This window comes from Condylura cristata, unplaced genomic scaffold (assembly GCF_000260355.1).
Source record: "Condylura cristata isolate star-nosed mole 26May11 unplaced genomic scaffold, ConCri1.0 scaffold00018, whole genome shotgun sequence".
NCBI classification, from domain to species: domain Eukaryota; kingdom Metazoa; phylum Chordata; class Mammalia; order Eulipotyphla; family Talpidae; genus Condylura; species Condylura cristata.
The window spans coordinates 41254697-41277303 of NW_004567119.1; the positions used below are offsets into that span (position 1 = coordinate 41254697).

The 22607-nt window shown below is 55.3% G+C and overlaps 1 protein-coding gene across 1 annotated transcript; it reads right to left on the reverse strand.

The window, feature by feature from the left end:
• Window positions 1-408: 408 nt before the first annotated feature.
• SLC26A9 (solute carrier family 26 (anion exchanger), member 9) lies at window positions 409-18850 on the reverse strand. Its single transcript, XM_004685560.1, has 20 exons — window positions 18726-18850; window positions 15920-16059; window positions 15710-15820; window positions 14943-15118; window positions 13084-13248; window positions 12430-12582; window positions 11710-11792; window positions 11034-11181; window positions 10356-10469; window positions 10123-10200; window positions 9490-9585; window positions 7740-7846; window positions 7000-7069; window positions 6781-6873; window positions 6530-6643; window positions 5689-5967; window positions 4606-4660; window positions 3001-3146; window positions 1592-1663; window positions 409-456 (listed from the first exon to the last, which is right to left on the reverse strand). The coding sequence occupies exons 1-20, from the start codon at window positions 18848-18850 to the stop codon at window positions 409-411; spliced, it is 2373 nt and encodes a 790-aa protein (XP_004685617.1).
• Between the last annotated feature and the right edge of the window lie 3757 nt (window positions 18851-22607).

Genomic DNA, 22607 nt, shown 5'->3' on the forward strand with positions numbered 1-22607 from the left:
CGTGTCCTGTTACAGTTCGGCACTACCTAGCACTGCCAGGCAAGCCTAGGTGAGCACAGCTGGGCCTTCCCTGTGTTCTCGGCTCACTGCTAAAGCCTGGACGTCAGGGTCCCGTCCATGCACATGGGCAGAGCCTGTGGTGTGTGGCAGGAGAGCAGAGGCTTGCTCATTGTGGTGGGGCCCTGAGGTCCGGGAATGGGGAGGATGTGTGTCCTCCTGAGGCTGAGGCTGGCCCACCCTACAGGCAGGAAGGCGGGAGGGAGGGAGACGAGAGGAAGTGGAGAACAGAGAGGATCAAAGCATACGGAGGTGTTCTGCTTGACCCGCCACTCTGCGACCCCAGGCGCATCCTTAAGGAAGTCCCCAGTGTCCAGCACACTGAAGGCAGCATAGCAACCGGCTGGGCCCTCAGAGGGCGGTCAGTGTTTCTGCGTGAAACATGCTCCCGAACATCTCCTGCAGGGAAGAAAGGGAGGGGAAGGGAGCCTGGACCTGCAGCTGCAGGGTGGCCAAGGCCATCAGGTGCCAATGCTGTGAAGAGGCACCGTGAGTGTGCGTACACGTGTGTGTGTGTGTGTGTGTGTGTGTGTGTGTGTGTGTGCGCACAGTGTCAGCGGTGAGAGGCAGCCTAAGACATGAACCGCTGCAAAGATGATAGGAGAAAACACCTGGGGTCTAATTTTGAGTCACTTCTGGTGCTCCGTTGGTCTGTGGAAAAGTGTTCAAGCCTGAGCTTGTGCTCATGAACCACTGAGGTCTAGACGCTCCAGGCTTTTTGGAATGTGCTAGAGATTCCACAGGAAGGGCACAGAAATCAGCTGCTAAATCTCTGTGGTTCCTGCTCAATTTCCTAGAATCCCCCTGCATCCCAGCACCCCCAGAGAAGGCCTTCAGAGGCCCGTGGAACTCAAGTCCAGCAGGAACAGAGAGAGGCTTAAATCGGGTGTTATTGCAAACAGACCCAAAACCAGATTTCTCTCAACTAGTCATCTGGGGTCTTTTAACTTAGGGTGCTGCAGGTCTTAGTGCCCTGGGGGGACACTTACCCCTCACACTTGCAGAACTTTTAGCTCTTCAGGGCTGACCACACGCAATAAGATGTGTACCTATAGAATTTGTGCCCCTCGAGTTCAGCCCTTCCGGAATACTGTTCTAAGACAGGGATTTTTGTTTTGTTCACTGCTAGGTGCTCACCCTGAAACTGTCAGGGAAACAATACACCAGCCCTAAATGTCCACTGAATTAATTAAAGAACCAATGTAAACCCTACTAACCCTACTAGCCGGGACAGGGGTTACCCATGTCTCCCTTATTTACAGTGACCAGAACCGGAGCCTATTGGCTGAAGTGTCTCGCCCAAGGTCATGTGGTTGATGTGCTGGGAGTTAAGAATAGCTATTAGCTCTCCAGGACTTGGTCCAGCAGCGATCCCTTCCCCCACGGTGTTAGGGAGTGAGAAGAATTAAGCTCTGCTATTAAAAGAAAGATGAGAGAGACTGTTTTCCTGAAGTGACAGCCCTGGCTTGGAGCAAGCCCTCGTGGGTATTTGGGGGACCTGCTTCTTCTCCCTCCTCGCCTCACCCACACTTACTTGCTCTAAATCCCAGTAGCCAGGACCGTCCTCCTCTGAGTCATACAAGGAGAGCTCTGGGTCCAGGGGAGCCTGGAAGGGAGAAAGGGGTGCAGACTGAACTCCAGAGGCTGATGATCAAGTCTGGGACAGGTGGCAGATTTCGGGGGCACTGTATTTTCTGACTCTCCCCACTTCACTCTCCTCCTTCATCTGCCCCACAAAATACAGTCCAAAGTGGTCTCCTCCCTTTAAGCACAGCATTGTCAGCCTCTGCTCTCCATCATGGGCATTTGGAGGCTGGGAGGTCCCAGAGTCCAGTGTTGGCTGGCCCATTGCCTGACCTCGGGGAAGCCATTTCTCTTCTCCGGGAACCTCTGTCCTCTTCCGTAAGAGTAAGACAATCAGACACACTTTGGTGGTCTCTACCTCACCATGCCATTGAAAGGGGTGTGTGTAATTTATATGCTGTAACCTGTAAATATATAGTCTATTTTATATATAACGTGCGGTATTTTAAATATATAAGTGAGCAACTGGCCAGTAACAGGTGGCAAGGCCTCTTGTGGCATCGCCCTCTCTGCTTTGTGGACAAGCTCACGGAGCCACAGGCCCTGCTCCCAACAGCCTCTTGGGGTGGCCCCATCCTCCGGCAGCCTGGCACGCGTTGAACCTCGGCTTCACTTCATCCATCTCTTAAAGCAAAGAGCGCATGGTTGCATAAGGCCAGAAAACCCTCCCGTGTTACCCACTGAGGCAGGGCGGGTTTTAATCCAGAGCTGGGGCACCAACTTGGCTGAACTGAGAGGGGACCAGTCGGAAATTAGCTGTAGCTGGGGAGGACTGGCCAGGGACCCCAACAGGGTGCAATTTTCAGCTTTCAGGAATCTTCATCAGTGTGTGTGTGTGTGCCCCCTCTGGTCACCACTCACTGAGCTAGGAAATTAAATGTCAAGGAGTTGAGACAAAACTTGGATCCAGCTTCTTCATCCATGACCAGCCTGAAATGCCCCAAACTCTGCTGAATTAAACGGGCAGGTTTCCTTCCTCCCTTTCCTAAAAGCCCTTCGGAAATAGTGAAGGAGCAGGAAGGGTCAGCAAGGCTAATATGGGGATCAACCTAATGTGCTCTTGGTATCTGTGTGATTTGAAAATTAATATTAAGAAAATATTTTACAATATACAAAGCACTTTCAAAAGAAATAAAAGAATTATGAGGAACCCCAAGACAAAAAAAAAAACAAAAAAAAACACCCCTGTGCGGTCAATCAGTGGTGGTAATTCCGTGTCCCCATTTCCAAGACAAGAAAACTACTAGTGGACAGTAGTAAAGTCAATGAATTGGCCCTGGAGGCCTCCCCCTCCTCCTCCCCTGCCACCTATGCTATTTCACCCCTGGGACCTTGAATGTTCAGGGGCAGAGCCTTTACCCCTTGCAAGTCGCATCCCGGGGCCACTTCTCTGGCATTTGCCTGAGCAAAGAGGACAGCATCATGGATGCTGGGGAAGACGTGGCTGTGCTCCAGGGACCCATCTGCAAAGATGCCTCCGTGGCTAATGTCATTGTACACCTGGGCTGGAAGGAGGGAGAAGTCAGCTGAGGAAAGAGAACGGCCCTATAAACTGGAGCTGGGGCGTGGGGGCGTGGGTGGGGGGCTGAGGGGATGGGGAGGGGTGTGAGGTAAGAGGGAAGGGGAGGGGAGTCTGAGTGAGGGCTGAATGCCCTTGGCGGGCCTTGGCCTTGCAATACCAGGTATGGGCAGCAGAGGGCAACAAGCTCTTGCTGATGATGATCTCGGCCTAACGCAGAAGGAAGCCGCTTGGTTCAGGGAGTCAGGACTTCCCGGCAAATGAAGAGGGAAAGGCTAACGTGTCTTTGAGGAAGCTGCTGCCAGTTCTATGCTGTGTGGTGTACACTTCTGTTTACCCTGCAACCTCAAACAGGCAATGGGGCTCTTACTGCTAGAGCCTGGGAGTGCCCAGTAAAGGGGGGAGAATCCACTGGTTCTAATTTGGGAGCCCACACAGCGTGGTCTGCAGGGTGGGACCCCAGAAGGCCCAACACCCAGGAAACTGGGTGTGCGCACGTGCCCCTCTCATTCTGTCTGTCTGTGCACACTGCTGTTTCATGTCCCTGGACTCTGCACAGTTGCCTAGATGTGAATCTCCACTGCCTGGAGTGTGGCCAGGCTGTGTTTGGCGCCCTCTGAAGGCCACAAACACAAAAACTGCATCTTGGATTACAAAGATGTGGTACATATAGACAATGGAATATTACTCAGCTATCAAAAAGATAAACGCATGCCTTTTGCAGCAACATGAATGGAGCTGGAAGGGATCATGCTTGGTGAAATAAGCCAGAAAGAAAAGGAACAATACCTAATGTTTCATTCATAGCTGAGTGTCAAGGATTGGGGGGAGGGTTGAGGAAAAAGCAATTGCAGTAAAGAATAAACAAAAAACAATGAGCAACTATACCAGAGACATTTTACAGGGGTGGAGTGGGATTAAAAAATGGGGTGGAAAAGTTGCACGGGACTATGGTGATGGCACACGGGTGAACTGGTGGTGGGAATTACAACTGAGATGGGAAAATGAAGAATGATATAAAAATATAACAACAACAACAACAAACTGCGTCTTTGTGTGTTTCCTGGGTGGGCAGAGTCTCTACCTAGCTAGATGGGTGAACTTTCAGATATGGAGAAGGTCCTCAAGTTTACCTAATCCACTTTTCATTCTATAGAAGTAGAAATTGACTCCCCCGATAGAAATGATTGGGTTAAGGAGACAACAGCAAATTAGTGTTGGAACAGATCAGCATCTGTTGTCCTTCTCGGCTCTGTTACCCTGACTCTGTCATTGAGAGTCTCCAGGACCATGGTCTCTTCTGACTCACGTCTGAGGCTCTCACAAGCTGGCAGTCATTCGGGGGGTTATCTGGGTGCTCTCACTTCGACTGCCCTCGCGATTCAGCGTCCCACGCGCCCGTGTCCACCCCACCCCCTGACCGGTCTTCAGTGTTCTCCCCTTACCATGAATGTTCACCAAATAGACCTTCACTCCGATCTTCCCGTAAGTGGAGCTCAGCTACAAGGGTTGGGGAAGGAGACAGAAGGAAAGGAATGTTCTGAGTGGATCTCAAAAGTGATTCACAAAATGCACTTCAGAAGGGGAAGTCAAACAAACAAGCAACCCGAGAACACTGCAGCCAAAGGTAAAAATAGCAGCAAAGCACACCACTTCTCCCTGGAGTGCTGGCCCAGGGCTCCTCTGGAAAGCGGGGTGGAAGGAGACTGTGCCAACGAGGAGGGCACTTAGCCCCCATAGCCCAGACTTTTTCTTCCAGTAGCTTCGCTTTCCAGACCCCTCCTCTGTCTTGTCTTTGTGGCTTCCGGCAGAGACGGTGGGGAGAACCAAGCCCTGGAGCAGCTAGGCGCCTAGCCAAGCCCATCCAGAGGGCAGTCCAGGCCAGGGAGGCAGGCTGGATTCCGGGGCCTTCTCTGCACCTGGCCTCTGGTGCCAACCGCCATGCCCCTCTGTCTCCTGCTTCTCCTGGGCTGCGTCTGTCTGAGCCAGCTCTGAGGTTTGCCTGCTCCCTGCTATCCTGGTGGCTGTTGAAAGGTTATCAGTCAGAGACATTTATTCAAGGTGTCTTGGGGGAGGAGGCCTATTTGGCCTGTGGATGTTTTTTTCTTTTTCTCTCGGGGTTGGCCAGAACTAGCTGATGCCAGGTAGTGTCTAGGTGAGAGGGAAGGAGCAGCAGACAGGAAGCAGGGCCAAGCGTGACAGGCTCAGAGGACCCTTGGCGGCTTCCTGGTGGGCTGAAAGGAGTGTGAGAGGCCTCTGATAGAGAGGGGTGTGAGGCGACACAAGTGGGCCTGAGCTTTGGCGTCGCCGCCAGCGATTGCCTCTGGACTATCTGGGCAAGCTCTGCAGAGGGCATTCTGCCCTTGTGGGCAGGGGGTGGGGGTGTCTTTAGAATCCTTAGAAGCCTTTAGCTCTGTTGGTGAATTTCCCTCCTCAGTTTGTGGAGATGAAGGCCTCAAGGAAGGGTTGTGTAGGGACAGGGCTGAGGGTGTGGGGGTGGAAGGCAGGCTGGCACTCCCTCTGCTCACCTTGGCCAGCGCTTTGATGCCCATCAAATCCACAAAGCTGACCCCACTCATGTCCAGGATGAGGGTGTGGAAGGTGACATAGGGTGGGACACTGGCCAGCAGGTCAGCTGGATCACTGGGGCCCTTCGTAGAGGCTGGAGGCTCACTCTGGGTAGCTGGGGCACTGTCAGGGCGGAAGGTGATGTAGGACACGCTGGCACCATTAGCAGTCTGGTTGTTGTTGGGGTCGGTGGGGGAGGCACCCTCAAAGTCCTGCTGGAGCTCCTGCAGGGAGACAGTCTGGGGGGGGCGGGCGGGCAGCAGTCAGGGGTCTGCCAACAGGTCAGGCAGGCGCTGACGCTGGGCAGGGAGGTAGAGAACTGAACTCAGTGGTGAATAGAAACCTGGAAAACCTTATAGGCAAGGCCTCTTGTCAAGCTCCTCCCTCAGGCAGGGCCTGAAAGCTTGGTCTCCCACAACCCAGACCAAGTAAGAGGCCCCTCCAAGAGAGCACTGAAATACCACCCCCGCGCCCCCACTGCCAAGCCCTGGAGAAGCCCTTTGGGAAACAAGCACCTCTGTTTTGTGATTGAGGGGCCCCAAAAGTCCCACACCCACTCCCCCATGCTGGCTCTGGATGGTTGGGCACCTCAGGAAATCCACTGCTGCTCCCCATCTGGGGCTGTTCTGAGTTTATCTCTGTGGAAAACGGGATGGGAGGTGGGGGGGTGAGAGGCAGTGCTTCGCTGGGAATTGGCAGGCCTGACTCAGGAGAGGGCCCAGTGGTCAGACCTGATGTCTTTGCCTCAGAGGTGCTGGGAAGTGGGGGCAGCTCAGGGCAGGGGCCCCTCGCTCCTCTCACCTTGGTTTTCATGCAGAGAGACTTCCTTTGTGGGGTGGCTATGATTCGCCCCTTCTCCTGCTTTTTGAGGTACTTTTGCTTGGCCAGCAGTACTTTCTGGGGGTCCACACCTGTCTGTGGGGACAGAGTCGATGGCAGTCTGGACGTCCACCCTCTTGCTGGTGGCCTGCTCTTGGCTCCCAGCCTCCGTTCTTCCTTCTCCTGGTCATTTTCTGTCCAGCCCATCTAGACCCCAGAGGGTGGAGTCTTACCTTGGCAATGACCTTTTGCCTGAAGATCTCTGAGTTGGCAAAGTAGAGAGGGGAGCAGTAAGTGACGATCTTAATCCCCTCAATTTCGTGGACCTATGAAGAGACTGAGCTCAGTTAGTAAAATACTTACTATCTTCAAAACGACAATAACAACCACAAACCCTTCTCCTTGAGGTGGGGGAGGGCCAAAGAGGGGCACCGTGAACTTGGATCACCCACCTTATTGTAGGTCTTGGGATTCACATAAATGTCGGTGTCCATGACTTGGGCCAAGGCATAGCCATTGCGACTGGCAGAGGGAGGGAAAGCAGAATGTAAGCGAAAGTTAACAGCAATTGAGGCTGTGGGGGTGGGGTCTGGGGCAGAACGGGTAGCCCAGGCCCTCCCCCATCCCGTGAGTCTTTCTGCCCTGGAATACATGCCTAGTGCCTGTGCTCATGCTAAAACTAGAGAGGTGACAGGCAGCCAGGAGCACACAGGGTAAGAGGCTTCAGTGGCCCCAAAGTCACCACGTCCTGGTCTAGTTCTCAAGAGGAGAGAGCAGGACTCCCTCACAATCAGCATTCTTCCAACTAAATGGTAGGCCCCCTCTCTATGCCCTGGCCTCTAATCCTAATTTTATAGGGAGGACACAGCAGCTGTCTTTTGGCTTGAGTCTTACTGGGGAGCAGTGGGTGGGGTGGTGGCCGGATGGGGGGATGTCTCAACAAGTCTGGGGTCTGACAGTGCCTTGACAGTTTGCTGAGTTTTATCCATCTGCTCTCCTACTTTCCCTGGCCCCTAGCCCTCTAGACCATGACAGGCTTCCTGGGGGGTTTTCAGGATGTAAGAACCAGCTTTGGCTGGTTCAGAGTCCCTTAGACCTAGAAGGCAGTAGAGCTGAGCCTTGGCACGGAGCTTTTGGCAACCTGACCCAGGGACCCCACTGCTGTACCTTGGGGGGAGGGGCTGTTACTTACAACTGGGTCTGGAAGACGACAACCAGGACGGAGAAGGCGACACCCACGGCCACACCATACGGCAAGCTCAGAAAGAAGGAGGCGAGGAAGCTCACCACCCAGATGCACTATGAGGAGAGAGATATCAAAACAGTCCTGGGGAGAAAACTGCCTCTTTCAGGAAGTCTTCCTGGATTAACCAAGGCCATTCTCTGCTAGCACAACCTCACACACACCCTTTCTTTTTCACCACGTTTTTCATTATTTCATGCATTTGTACTTTGGATACACTTGCTCATTTCCCCTGAATTCCTTCTAATTGGTTCCTTGATCTTGTCTGGTTTTTAATAGGCAAGCCCACAGGCAAGTGTGATGACAAAGACAAGAAGAGTCTATGTCAGATGTTTCTGAGTTTCAAGTTTCATTCTCTTGGTGATGGGTTAAGTAAGCTTTGTTGCCTAATTCAAAAGGGGGGGGGGGGATAACAATCCCTGTTTCCTGAAAGGATTACGGAGCTAAAGAATATGATGGCCCCAGCCTAGTGACAGACCTGTGGGTGCCCAGGTGAGAGTCTTCACCCTGACACAATTCTCCTCTACTCCATGGCCTGTCCATGAGGAGCTTGGCTAAGGGTTGGACTAGATACCTTAGGTGCCCCTAGGCCCTTTAGAGACCCCCAGATCCCTCTCAGGGGAGGAATCCCTGTGTCCCTGAAGAGAATCGTGATGATCAGATCAGAACCCAGAGCACAGTTTCAGAGCCAGGGACTGTTGCCCCGGGCCAGGGGGCCATGGGGGACGTGGGGGAGTGGATCTCTAGCCTGGGAGCTGCGTCTTCGTTCTCCGTTTCCTCACGCTCATTCACAGGGGATTGCAGGTATGCTGCTCATTCTTGGGGTTCAGGATGTCCTTCCCCGCACACATGGGTGTGCTTTCCCAAGAGCCCAAGGTGTGGAGTCTAAGCCTCGAGGTTCCAAAGCAGACTTCCACTTACTGCCTGCAGGGTCTCGGCTGAGTTGCTTAACCTCTCTGAGCCTCTTTCACCATCTCAAGAGCAGGTCAGGACGCCCTGTCTCCTAGATGGAGGCAGAGCTTAATGGGGGTAAACAGCGTTGTCAACCTGAGGTGACCTATTATTGTTGTCCGGTGGCAGATGCGGCGAGGATGTGACTAATGGTTACGGTAAGTCAGGTCTGCGCGGCATGTTACGGCCCCGTGGTGGTTTCCCATTCTGGTCTCACCTAATCCTCAACGCCAGTGTGTGACGCAGCGGCCACCCCCCACTCTGGGACAGATGAGGTGCAGCCCCCCGAAGCCTGGTGACTTACTCAAGGCTCTGGTCTGCTGGCTTTATGCTTTAAGGTTTTGTTTGTGGTTGAAAGATGCTTTTTTTTTTTCAACTCTTAATCACAAAAACAATACTAACCTGATTTTGTTGACCAGAAAATACAATCCAGACATTCCTGCTCACCCGCATTATCTCAGTTCTTTTTCCTAGGCAACCCCGGGGGGCAGAGAGTCAAACTCCCCTTTGCACAGATGAGGAAGCTGAGACTTGGGGTAGTGAAGGGGCTTGCTTTGGACCCCGGGTCAGTGCACTGGAGTTGGGGTTTGAGCATCGGATGCCTCATTCTAAACTCTGGGCTCTTAACACTGGGCTGTGCTAATTAGGGAGCAGGGGGAGTTGCTGACGGCAGAAATGACAAGTGAAGTTGCTGTGGGATTGGGGGAGGCAGGAGCCTGGGGGTACCCAGGGGCCACCCAGTACTTACACAGTCCAGCTTGCTCTTCCGCCATAGGTAGTAAGGGTCGGCCAGTTGCTTGAGGGAGTTTTTGAGGTTGACGGCTATCAGGGCCCCTAGCACAGACTGGGGAAGCAGACCCGGTTTCTTGCCTCTGGGTGTCCCCTTGTTCTTGCCCTCCCACAGCATCTGACCCTGGAGCCTGGCAGAGTGGAGCTGGGGCTCTGTCCACCTTCCCCAGCAGAGCCCCCAAATCTCAGCACCCAGCCTTAGGTTCAGAGAGGCAGGTCCTGAGGGGGGACCCATCCTGGCCCCATCTTTGTCCTTTCCTGGTCCCTTCTCCCTAAATAGCCTCTGTTAATGCCTCTCCCACTCTTAGCTCCCCAGCAGCCCCCAGGCACAGGTAAGTGCTGACTGGAGAATGGGCTCGGCTGGGCTGGTGTCTGGGAGCCTGCCCTGTGCACAGATCACTCAGACTCTCCGCCTCAGTTTCCTTCATTTGTAAAATGGGGGAAATAACACCTACGTGATCTGCTTCACCGGTCATGATTAGGATTGAGTGAGACAGGGACAGCGGTACTGTGTCATTTGCAAAGAGCCACACATGCTTAGGGATTGTTCTCTCTGGACACTCGCTGGCTTCTGCTCCCACGGTGCTCTTACCTTGGGGAGTGGGTACAGATAGGAGCCCAGGACCAGCATGGTGATCATCACCACCAGGGACACACACAGGCTTGCCACCTGTTCAGACAGAGTTGGGGATGGGAGCAGGTGTGAGATCTTGGCAGAGTGGATACTAGGGAGCAGAGGGGGAGCTTGGAGCGCTGGCCTGGCTCCCAGGGGTGCATTCTGTTTAAACCCCCCCCCCCCCCCCCCCCCCGTAGAACAGGGCTCACCTGGGATTTTCCTCCAGCTCCATCCACAGCCAGAGTGACAGAGAGAGCACAGCAGATGACATGGATTTTAAAGAAGGAGCCAAAGAAGTTGCTGCAGCCCAGGGCGATCATCTCCTATGGGACAGGGCAGGATAGAAGCCGGGGTGCATGGGGCGCAGCAGTGTCCTAACCAAGCATGCTTGGCCAGACAGCCTGGATGTTGAGCCTAGGGCCTGAAAGTGACCCCACTACTATAAATCCATGCACTCCTGATCAGAGGTCATATCTTGGGGTGAGAGACCCACCCACCTCCCACCAGCACCCTACTGCTCAGGCCAAGATCCCAAGGTGCTTCCTGCCAGGCTTCTGTTGGTCCTGACCATCTTTTCTTTTTTAAATAAAGATTTACATATTTATGTGTAAAAGAATTGGGGTGCAGGCCAGAGGAACAGGGGGTGAGAGGATTCACCAGAGACAGAGTGGGGAGCAGGACAAGCAGATGTACTGAAGTACACTGCTGAGGGGAGCAGCGGGCAGGTCAGGAGAGGTCAGCCCAGCCATGTCGGTCGTCACTCTGGCTGGGGTTCGAACTCAGTGGCTGCAGAGAGCATCATAACGCTGAGTCTTAACCCGTTGTGCCACCAGGGAGGGACGTGTCCTGACCATCTTGCTCAGCCCTGCCGTGCTGGCCGGGCCTACCTGGTTGGAATCCACGTCATAGCCATGCTTGTTGGCCAGTGTGCGGCCCATGGCCAGGTTGATGACGTAGCCTACGATGGCCAGGGAGAAGGCCGTGCCGACCATGTCCTGCCACTGCGAGACCACAGGCAGCACCGGAGCGGGGAACCTGCCAAGGAGCAGAGGAGACTGGGCCCAAGGGTGTGAGGAGAGGGAGGGCCCGAGTCCTTCACCCACCCGCAGGGTCCGCTGGGCACCACCGTGTGCGGCGGTCCTCAGGGGAGACCGCTCTGAGCTGAATCCTTGTTCAAAGATGGGGCAGCCACTGTTGCTCTAGAGCAGAGATCTAGAGGCCACACCTGTGCAAGCACGGAGGCCGGAAAGCAGCAGGGCACTGTTTGCTTGCTCCCAGATCCTGGGAAGTCCACACACCCACGGGACACCCCCCTTTCATTTAACAGAGCCCATTGAATGAGGCAGGCCATGGGGCAGGGTGGCCCCTAAGGCTCCGATGTAGTAAAGCAGCCAGCCCTGGTCGCCCATGGCTCTCTCCACAGGGAGCAACGGCAACCCTTGCTGAGAGATCAGGGTCCCCTGGTTGGCAATGCGCTCGCAGGGTCATCGCATCCCAGCCTCTGAGCCCCGGCTTGGTGAGGGTGTGGTGGGCCCGGGCCTGGTTTCTGGCCTCTGGACTCACCCATGCTGGATCTCTCCTACGATCTGCATGTGATACACTTGGGGCATGTTACAGCTCCCAGAGATAGCTGTTGCCACCACCACCTGCAAATGCCAGCGTGGAGAATAGGAATGGGCTTTAAGCTGGGGTCCCCACAGGGGTCTCTCCTCAGCCTCCCTTTTCTCTGCATACCCCAAATCCTACTTCCCTGCTTCCCTGAGGCCACAAGCCAAGAAGCAGGAAGAATGGGAGTCACACAGAGGGTGGGGGTGGTGGTGGAATGGATTCACCCCCAGCTTCCTGTTCCTCTGCCTGCCAGCGAGGTGGGGAGCGTATAGGCCTCCCGTGGCCTTGACTAGAGCTGGATTCCTTTTTTTTTTTAAATAATATAATAGTTTATTTTTACATCATTTTGTGCCTTTTCCCATCTCAGTTGTAATCTCTGTGGACTTTCCACCACCAATTCACTCGTGTGCCATCACCATAGTCCAGTGTACTTCCACCCACCCCTCCCATTTTTGATCCCATTCCCCACTCCACCCCCGTAAAATGTCTCTGGTATATAGTTGTGCATTATTATTATTATTTTCCCGCCTGGTCCTTTATACTCCTGCCATGAGTGAAACCATCTGGTATTTTTCCTTTTCCTTCTGGCTTGTTTCACTAAGCACGATCCCTTCTACAGAGCTGGATTCCTTTTTCCCATGGCTTCTCCACTGGGGCCCCAGCACCAGGCCTCACCACAATCATCTCCGTGGGGATGGGGAAGCGGATCTTGTGCATGTAGCGGGCATTGAGCTCCTTCACCAGCACCAGGACAGCACCGCTGATGAGGGCGAAGACGAGCGAGGCAATGTTGGTGTGCGGCAGGTTTTTGCATATGTCAATGAAGGTCTGGAGGAGAGAGCATCACGCCATGGTGCCCCCCTCTTTCTGTGCCGCCCTCGCCCTAGGGTATGTGGTCAGTGCAGGGAGGCCCAATGGAGTGCCAAGGCAGCTTTCAGAGTGCACTGCTGGGCACCAGGCTGGGTGCTTGTGCTGGGGTGAGGGTAGCAGTTTCCTCTCTTTCTCTAGAGTTCAAACTGAAGGGAGAAGGATGGAGATTGGACAGAAGGGAGAGTTTCCTGGGAAGAAGGGGTTGAGGGATGGGGTGGGGCGTGGGGGTTGTTCTAGAGTGTTCTAGAGTCTAAAGGGATGAACACAGAGACTATCAGCTCCCCACAGCTTGTGTTTTTGATCTTCCCTCCCTAGGCCGGGACTTCCGTGAACGACAGGCCGCCTTGCTTGAGAGATTTTCCCAAACAGGAGCGCACAGCTTCTGGAGACAGCAAACCTTGCTTATGTGTCTGCTCAGGCCCCTTCCCATTCTCGGGGTGCGGGTACCCCTGGACTCACAAACACGATGGAGCCTGGGCCTGTGTACGAAGGGACGGTCAGCCCGAAGATGTACTTGAGCACTGAGATCAGGATCTGCAGGCCTGCGGCGGTCATGAAGCCCCGGATGAAGGACTCAGACAGGTAGATGGCGACAAAGCCAAACTGCACGAAGCCCAGGCCCATCTGAGAGGGGAGGGGAGCGGGGAGAAGACCAGGAGGCGTTAGCAGCCCCCTGACATGCCAGACCGAACCAGGACTGGTGTCTCGTGCAGCCCCAGGGCAGCAGCTGCTCCAGGGAAACAGGCCCTGGTGACCTGCGTGCCTTCACTGCGTCACTGGAGACCTTCAGTTCCTGAGGGGATGGGCCTCTGTCATGTCACCTTTCTCCCCAGTAAAGCAAACCTGGTCTTCCCCAGTGTTTCCTCTCTGAGTAAATGGCAACATCACCTCATTAGCCAACCGGAAGTACATGACTCACCATCCTGCATCCAGCCCGCCAACAAGCCCTGGTAATGCATCTGGTGAAATGTCCTGCCCAGCCCGGTCTCCACCATTCTCCTCGTAGTTGCCTCCCTGAACTAGGCCGCCATCACTCTTGCCCGGGCCACCGTGTCATCCGCAGCAGCTGCCCTACCCTGCTTTTGTCCTCCCCGCCCGCATCACATCTGACCTTTGGAGATGGGCAGTCAGGCCCAACGCCACTGCTTAGTGGACAGAACTGAGACTTCATCCTGGCCCCTGCCAACCAATCCAGATTCTTCTCCAGCCCATCCCTCAAACAGCCCCATCCTCCAGCCACATCAAACTTCTGGCCTTGCCATTCCTTGGTCAGTTCACATTCTCTTAGGCGTCTGTGGTTTGGGGGGCTGTCCCCCCCTCCCTGATTGTCTTTCTGGGCCTTGTTCACTCAGTGACTGGCCAACTTCTACTCATCCTTTAAGACCCAGGTCGAATGTCACCTCCTCTCTTGGAGGCGGGTCTTCCCTGATGCTCTTTGGCATTCTCATAGCTACTTTGCACCAAACCCTATTTTGTGCTTATCTCAGCTGCAAATGTATCTGTTGACATGGCGACTTCCTGTGCTTGAGAACTGGACCTCTATACTCACTTATCTTTTATCCCCAGGGCCTAGCCTTGTTTCTGGCACAATGAAACAACCCAAAGCCACAAAATGCATGACAAATGCCCGGAAGGTACTCAGTGAGGCGGCTTCCTGCTCCAGCATCCCGACCCTGCCCTGAAACCTAGCAGGGTCCTCCCCACCAGGGCCAGGGCACCTGGGTGGTTGCTCCTGTGGAAGCCTGGAGCAGAGGAGCCTGCAGGGATAGGATGTGAGGGAACCAGAGGCCTGTACACAGGCCTGCCAGGTAGCAGGGCCAAAGGAGTCTTTCAGGTCATCTCAGGACAGTTTAATTGGCCACAGATGCCACTCTTGTGCTGCCAGGGACAGGTGAGGAGAAACACTGATCTTTAGAGCGCTTTGTGGCTCTGGAATGGGGGAGAGGGCAGAGGTCAGGGCCTGCATCAGCTTTAGTGTCAACATTTGAGGTGGGGACCTCACTGGAGGTGCAAGGTGTTGAGTCACAGCACTAAGAAGCTCTTCGCAGCTACTGCGGCATGAGTTCCATTTCTGGCCAGACAGCAGACCTCTCCTGTCTCGCCCACTGCTCCCCTCAGCAGTATATTTCAGTATATTTCAATCCACTTGACCTGTTCCCCACTCTGTCTCTAGTGAATCCTGTCATTCCCCGTACCTCTGACCTGTACCCCAGTTCTTGTATACATAAATAAGTGAATTAAAAATAAAAAAAACTTGAGGTGGGGCTGCATGGGGGGATGTTCTCCCGAGGGGCTCTGGTGGGGAAAGCGCCCCTCACCTGGATGACAGCAGTCAGGCATGCCAGTGTTGCTGACACGTGCAGTCTCTCAGCATCCATGGCTGCTGTATCCACGTAGGTCTCATTGGTGGTATCATTGAAGACCCGGAATTTCGACTCTGGGGCCAGCTGCAGACAGATGTTACCCACCAGGATGCTGATAACGGCAAAGGTACCTGTGGTGCCCCACCCAGTCAGCAAAAGTCAGAGGTCTGGGCCGCACCCCTGGAAATGAAAAGGGGCCCAGGCCTGTTCCCCCCACCCCCGGGGGGTGGCCCCAAGTCTCCGACAACCATTCAGGTCTCACCCGGACCTACACTTGTCAAGGTGCTTTCACCTCAACAGGTTAATATTATCTCATTGGCACACAGGATGAGCCTGGAAATCCACGCAGGGCCTGACCAGGAACCAGGCCTGTGACAGGCCCTTTTCTGCCACCTTACTTTGCAGCAGAGAAACTAAGTGGCCCTGCAGTGGCCTGCTGGGACTAGCCTAGGAGTCAGACAGGAATTTCTCACATCTCTGTAGCACGTGGTACATTTTGTTCTGCCAAGTCTTCCCCACATTCCAGAGAGGGAGACAGAACAGGTAATGCTAAGCTCACGGAAGTGAGGTGGTTTCTTTCAGGTCACAGAGACTGGCACCCACAGGGAAGCGGCCTCCAGTTCTGACCAGCACATCTCAGAGCACCCAGAGAAAATCAGCTGAACCCCTCTTGTCAGACCCAAGGTCCAGGTCATCCTGCCCTCTGAGAGGGGACAGCTTACCTGGCACCATCTGGTGTATGCCCCCCAGGAAGAAGTAGGTCAGGAGCGGGAAGAAGGAGGAGTAGAGGCCGTTGACGGCGGGAAGGTTAGCCAGCAGAGCGAAGGCCATGCCTGCGGAGACAGAGACTGGGGCTCAGGGTGCGCTGGGCTCCTGAGGTCACAGCGGGTTTGGGGGGCAGCAGCCGGGCCTGGCGGAGGGGTTCTCTTCACCTTGCGGGACCTGGATGGAGCCACCGCTGAGTCCGCCAAGGAGGTCGGGGACGATGTAGTCTTTGATCTTATACTTGGGGAGCCAGGAGAGCACAGGCAGCAGCCCAAACACCACGGCTTTGACCTTGGTGGCGGAACATCTGTTGGGCAAAGGGGAGACTCTCCGTTAGGACTGCATGGCCTGGACACGCCAGGTTGGGGAGGAAAATCCTATCTTTGCCCTGGCCCTTCACCCATCCATCTATTCATTTACTTATTCACTCACTCATTCACTCAAATACATTTGAAATTCAGAGGCGCCCACACTGTGTGGTGCGCCAGGCTACTGAGAAGAAGAGAAGAAAAAGCAGAGATTGGCTCTTGGGACCTCGGGCCGTTAGCTGTGGGTCTCCCGGCTGGTGGCTGCTTATCTGGGAAGTCTCCAAGACTTGACGAAGGTTTGGGTTTTGTGGTGGCTTCAGCTTCCGGGGGGTCAAGCCCAGGCCCATCTCGATGGCCTTTCTCCTGCCTGATGTGTCGCAGGCCTGCCTCTCCTCATCTGGCCTCCTGTACCGTGTGCACCTGTAAACCCTTGCTTGCTATCCCTCTCTCCCGGTAGACAGCAAAGCCCACTGAGGTGAGCAGTCTGACTCTTGTTCACCTTTGCACGCTCTGCACATTACACTGGGTGTTTAGTGAATAAGTGTTGAATGAATGAATGAATGAATAAGTGACAGGTTGGGCTCTCCTGAACACAGCCTGAGTGGGGGCCGCTGCTCTTTGTTTTACAACTTCCTGCAGCTGCCTCTGCCCACACGCCATGTCCGTCGTGAGTCCGCTCCAACCCCAGGGCTCGTCCCCCTGTTAAGTCATTTTGGGAGGGAAGATTGAGGGAGCTGAGCTGTTTGTTGGCCAATCAGGGTGGGGAGAGTTGATCTCTTTCCTGTTTGTTGAACACCTCGAGGTCCTTTCATAGAAACTGAGCAGCAATAGTAACAAGTGTTACCCACACACTTGAGGGTGATCACCAGTGGGTTGATGACTCGAAAGAGGTGGGAGGCATTTGCTTTTCTTCTCCCAGTTGGGGGAGTTCAAATACTCAGGGCCTATCTGGTGATTCACTGGCTGCCCTGATTAGGCACCCTTTCCTGTCTACCACCGATCTCTGCTCTTTGCTGTTGCTCAACAACAGTTTCCCTGACACTGGGTCCCCTGGATGTCACCCAAGACTGAAAGCTACACAAGGCAATGCTTTGTACCCAGATTTGCTGTTCCAGCTAACACCCCATGGAAAGGCATTCCCATCCTCATCGGACCCCCTGCTCTCTCTGGAGTGGGCTGGAACCTCTTCCTCCCTTGGATGGTGGACAGTGAGTGGGGCGGACGGGAAGTAACTAAAGTCTTGTCCTAAGAGAACCTGCCCGGCAGGAACTCCATCAGCTCAGCCTGTGGCAGGGAGCGCTGGCCCCATGCATAGAGACCTGGCTAGGGGAAGAAAAACAACTCGCTGAGGGCTTGGACCAGCCCAGCCTTTCCTTGCAAGCTTGCCATATGTTGGACGCAGCATTCTGAAGCCAGACAGCAGAGCTGGAAGCAGATGCCAGGCATCTCTCCAGAGGTTCCAGAGGCCAAGAGGGAAGTGAGAAGAAGGATTAGCTTCTTGATCCATTCATTCATTATACTAATACTTACTGGAGCACTGTCTGTGTACCAGGCACTGTTCAAGGCTCCCGTGCCGGCCTCATGGGAGTTGTTTGTTCCCTATAGCACTTTCTAGTTCTCAAGACCTAACCTCTCGGGCTAATAGCAGGTACACTCATCTCTCCAGCACAGAAGTAGCCCAGAATTAAACTCCTCGAGCACAAAGGCGGCAGAAGCCACCTGTTTCAGGGGCACTGTATGGGAACAGGGCCTGGATGCCAGACACTCAGCGTCTTACTGTTGCTGGACAGAGATGGAGCCTCACAGGAGAGGTGGGGCTGGGCTGAGACTTTTAGCAAAGACTCAAGTGGGTGATTCCCCGGCCTGAACCAGTCCCACCTGCATCGCCACTTCAGCCACTGCCAGTGACCTCAATCCAGGTAACTGAATCAGCTGTTTCCCCAGGGGAGTGAGCAAGCGAGAGCCAGCCCACAGCCGGCCTTAGCGAAGTCTGCCAGCAGACTGGGAAGGGGGAAGATGAAGGCCCCAGGCTCCTGCAGTTGGCTCTAGATCGCCTGGAGTAGCCCCCTTCCCTAGAGGCCACGCTTCTCTCCCTACTCCAGGCCCAGACACCTGAGAGCAGATTGAGAGAGTCTGGGGGCTAGTGGGACCCCATTCTGGTCGGGCCCCTGTAAGAGTGCCCAGGAGTTTAGGGGCCAGCTGTGCACACTCCTGGCCCGGGAGAAGGAAGGCATGTCAGGAGGGAAAGAGGACAGGGGCATGGTGGTGGTGGCTTCAGAATCTGAAGGAGGGAGCAGGACACAGAAGTAGGGGCAATGTTGCACCTCACACCCCAGGTTGCAACAGGTCCAGCTCAGCCCCCTCAAGGATCCAGGGGAGTTTTAAATGGACTAAGAATATGGCGAGGCTTCGTGCAGAGGATGGGGCAACCTGCAACCTTTCAGAGGCTTTGGTGGGGGGGGGTCTTTGCTCCTCTTAGCGTCTTCGCTGGGGAGTGGGGGGGTGGAGAGGGTATCTCAGGACAGTTGAGGTTGTAGGGTTTCCCCCCACCCAGGGGCTTCTCCAAGCCTGGTGTTGGGGACCCTGGTGCAGGGCCGTGCTCTGGCACAGGCAGGGCACTGTGGGGGGAGCAGAGCGGGAGGGGTCTGGCTCTGGGCCACGTTACCTGAAGGCACTGCGAAGTCTTTCTCCCAGTGGGTACGTCCGGTCCTTCTTCTCCAACTCATCATCGAAGAGGGTGAGAGAGTACGCAGCTCTGTCTACCACGTAGCGGGGCCTGGGCTGGCTCATGTCTGGGGCATTTACGAGCTTTGGGAGCAGAGCAGGGCAGGCTGAGGGGCATGTCCCTTCCAGTGCCCACGGCGTCCACTGCAGTGCGGCTTTATCCTGGGCCTCCCCGCCCACCCGGCAGGTGCCTCCCTTCCCTCGTTCAAGTCTTTCCACCAGACTCACTTCTTTTGGTGGCCTTCCTTCCCAGGCACTGATGATGCACGCACTCGCCCTGGCTGTTTTGCTTGGCGCCCAGCACGTGGCTGGCACTCCACACCTGTGACATCACCATCACCCCCGCCGAACACCAGGCAGAGGGGAGGTGGGGGACAGAGGTAGGAGTCACGGCTGGCATCCCGCCTGCTCATGCTCTTCCCCTCCCTGTCCCCACTTCCCGCCCCAGGGGCCCCCAAGAGCTTCTCTCCCTCCCTAGACCTCGGTTTCCCTGGCAGAAAGGCTCATACCATTCAGCCAGTCAGCTTGGAAGAGACAGAGAAAGCAGCCTGCCCGGAGGCGGGGATGGCGGAGGCGGCTCGGGAGGGCCCTTCTTGACCAGGACGCCTCAGACTTCACCGACACGCATCCCCAGGGGGGACACTGGTGTGTTTGGGGAAAGAAGTCGGGATGGCGGGCCGCGCTGGCTCTCCCACGGCTTCCTGTGCCTAACCTTTCCCCCACCCTTGTGTACGGCTGTTTCTCTCCTCCTTGCCTTTTGCGCAATCTTGCTGACGTTCCAGGAGCTGAGCTGGGTTGAGCCCAGTGCCAGGGCCCCTGAGGCCCAGAGGAGCTCCCTGAAGGAAACTTTCCCCCTCCCTCCTCCAGTCACGGCCCCCCTCCTGCCTCCCATCCCCCAGACCTGGGAAAGCCCGCCTGGAGGGCCTTGGGGACCTAGAGAGAGGGAAAAAGATGGCACAGGCTTAGGAGGAGGGCTGGGGGGTGGGTGGGGGGTAGGGGGGCATGGCCAGTTTGGTCAAAGATCTGAGGTGGGGTTGAAAGTGAGAAACCACACGAGGATGCCCCCAACTTCCAATGGGAGACCCCAGGGCATGATCAGGGCAGCAGCCAGCTTGCGGGAAGGACACGCTTCGTGGCTGAGGGCTGTTGTCCCGGCTCCCTGAGACATGACCCGAGCGGGACCTCTCAGCATCCTTGCCAGAAAAATGGGGGTGGGGGGGTGACGGGGGGAGATGTCCACCTCACAGCTTTGTTGCCAGGATCAAATGAGTGAATGGACAAGAAAGGGCTGTGTAAAATGTGAAGAATGATACAAATGCCCTTTGTTAAGTCCCTGAAGGTCAGGCTGGTGCATTCCATTCATTGGGTCTTGGGGCTCTGCGGTCCACCAGGACCTGCACACAAGGGCTGGACACCTGGTCACTGTGGGAACACCCCTCACTGGAAGGCCGGGGGGCACTGGGCTTGCCAATGGTGTCATAGCCAACCCCTGGCTTGGTGCTCAGGAGTACTCCACACATGCTTGCTGAGTGAATCAATAAATGGTGTTTTGGAGAAGACCTGAGCAGAAATGTGTAAGAGCCGTGGCATGCAAGACATTTCTGTGGGAGAAAAGAGAGATGTGTGGTGAAGGAAAACAGCATGAGGTTTGAGGCGGAATGGTCTGGGTTCAAGATTCAGTTTCTTCATCTGTAAGTGGGGATAATAGCGTGGCAAGTGGCTGCTGTGAGGATTAGATGAGATCATGAGCGTGAAGTGTCTGACCTGAAGTGGTACCACAAGTGGTAACGGCGATGATTACTATTATTAACATGGGAGGGAGCTTCCTTCCTCTTAGGAGAGACAATACCAAGGCTTCCAACCCTTCACCCTCCAGGGAGGAAGGGTCCCCCCCACCACCGTCCCCATCCTCTTGGGGGTTCTAGAAGAGTCTGGCTTCCACGGTTGACCGACAGGCCTATGGGAGCAATGAGTGAGGAATGTGACCCCAGGTGGGGGAGACCAGAGATCCAGTATGGCTTCAGAGAGAGAACTATGGTGTGGGGAGCCTACCCACAGACCACTTTCAAAGTGAGGTCTACCATTTTCAAGGGTGGTTGAACCAGAAGGGGGGAGCTCCTTGGAAAAAGGGGTGATGTGAGATCTTGGTGCCAATGGGCTGAAGGTTGGCTCTGAGACATCTTCCCAGATTGCTTCCTGAGGCTCTGAGTTCCATTGGGGTGCTGCTCACAGCTCTCCTCCTGAACCTGCTCCCCCTGCAGAACTCATTCCTCATGGGACCTTTCTCCCTGTCACACCGGCCCAGCCCATCCCACCCCTGCCCCTGCCCTCCACTCCCCTGGCTTCTACTGGCCTCCACATTCGGTTCTTGAAGCTCACTGCTGTTTCCTCCCAGCCTCTCTCCTGCCCCGCCCCCTTCGGTCTTATCTCACACCTGGGCTATTGCATTAAGCTGTGAACGAGTCCGATACCCCTCCCGGCCCCAGCCTACACCCCAAGCCCTGGAGCCTCAGCGTTCTCATTTCCAGCAGTATTGAGCCCAAACTCCTTGTTTTGGTAGGCTTGTGCTTCTCTGGCTTCTCTGGTGGACTTTGTGATCCGGGTCCCCCTGCACCACTGGCACCCCCCAGAAAATGAGCCTCTGGGAGTCTATACTTTCCTTCTCAGGGAACCTGAGACTTCCTGGCTTCTCCAGACATGCCCATCCTTCACACCCACAGAGGGCCTCCGTCCTCCTCCTCCTCAGCTCCCTCCTCCCAGCCTGCGCCCCCTCCTCTGTGAAAGCTCCCTGCCCCCTCGGCCCTGCTGTCTGTCTGCTTTGTGTTCTCCCTAGTTTCCCCTCTCCAGCTGCATGCCAGCCCCAGCTCTGTTGCTCTTGACTGTCATTTCCAGGGACCGGAGGGAGGAAAGGGGGTGATGTTGGTAGAAACTGCTCTGAGAACTGGTTCAGTCCCGTGGGCAAGCTTCCCACAGGGGGCTCTAGTCCAGCTGCCCCCCAAAACCCCCGCCAACAGAGAAGTCACCTCCTTGCTATGCTGGACACGAACTCGACTCCATTCCCTCCTCCCACCCCCCACTCTACCCATTTCATTCCAGAAATTAGGCTGAGGAGGAAAAGGCCATGGGGCTCCCCATTCCTGAGGCTGTACCCCACTCTCAAAGGAGAAGCGGCAGTTGGCTGGACTGAGACCTAGTCCAGAAGGGAACTTGGGGACGGAGCGGCTTCTCCTTTCATTTTGGTGGAAAAGTGGAGTCTTAGATGGAGCTGTTGGGGGGACCTGAACCAGCTTATGTGTGCCCGCCGGAAGGGCCCGAGATCTTTCAGGGGTGTCCCTGAGCGGCCAGGGGGGGGCCTGTGGGTCAGCTGCCGGGCCCGGTTTCCCTCTCCAGGGTCTGCTTGGGCTCTGCCTCTTGCTCTGGGGTTTGCCAAAGTGATGGACAGAGAGGAAAACCTGCAGCCTTGAAGGTGCCCGGCTCCTGGTGCAAAGTGCCCAGGTCTTACTTCCTAATTCCAAGAACAGGAGTTGAGGGGGGTGGGGCTTAGGAGGGAGGTTACTTCATCCCCAGCCAGTTCTTCAGGCCTGGGAGGAGGTAGGGGGATGGGCGCACAGAAGAGGGTGAGGCAGGTGGGGAGGCACCGCCCCTAGATGGGCTTCCCAGGTTTATCCCAGAGTTCAGGGGCTCCCCAGAGTTAGGGGCTCCCCAGAGTTCAGGGGCTTCAAGGAAGGTGAAAGGGAGAACCAGAAAGGGAGAGGGGCACAGGGAAGGTGAGGACTTGATCTTTAGTTAAACAAACACTGGCCCTGCCAGTGATGTCAGCATC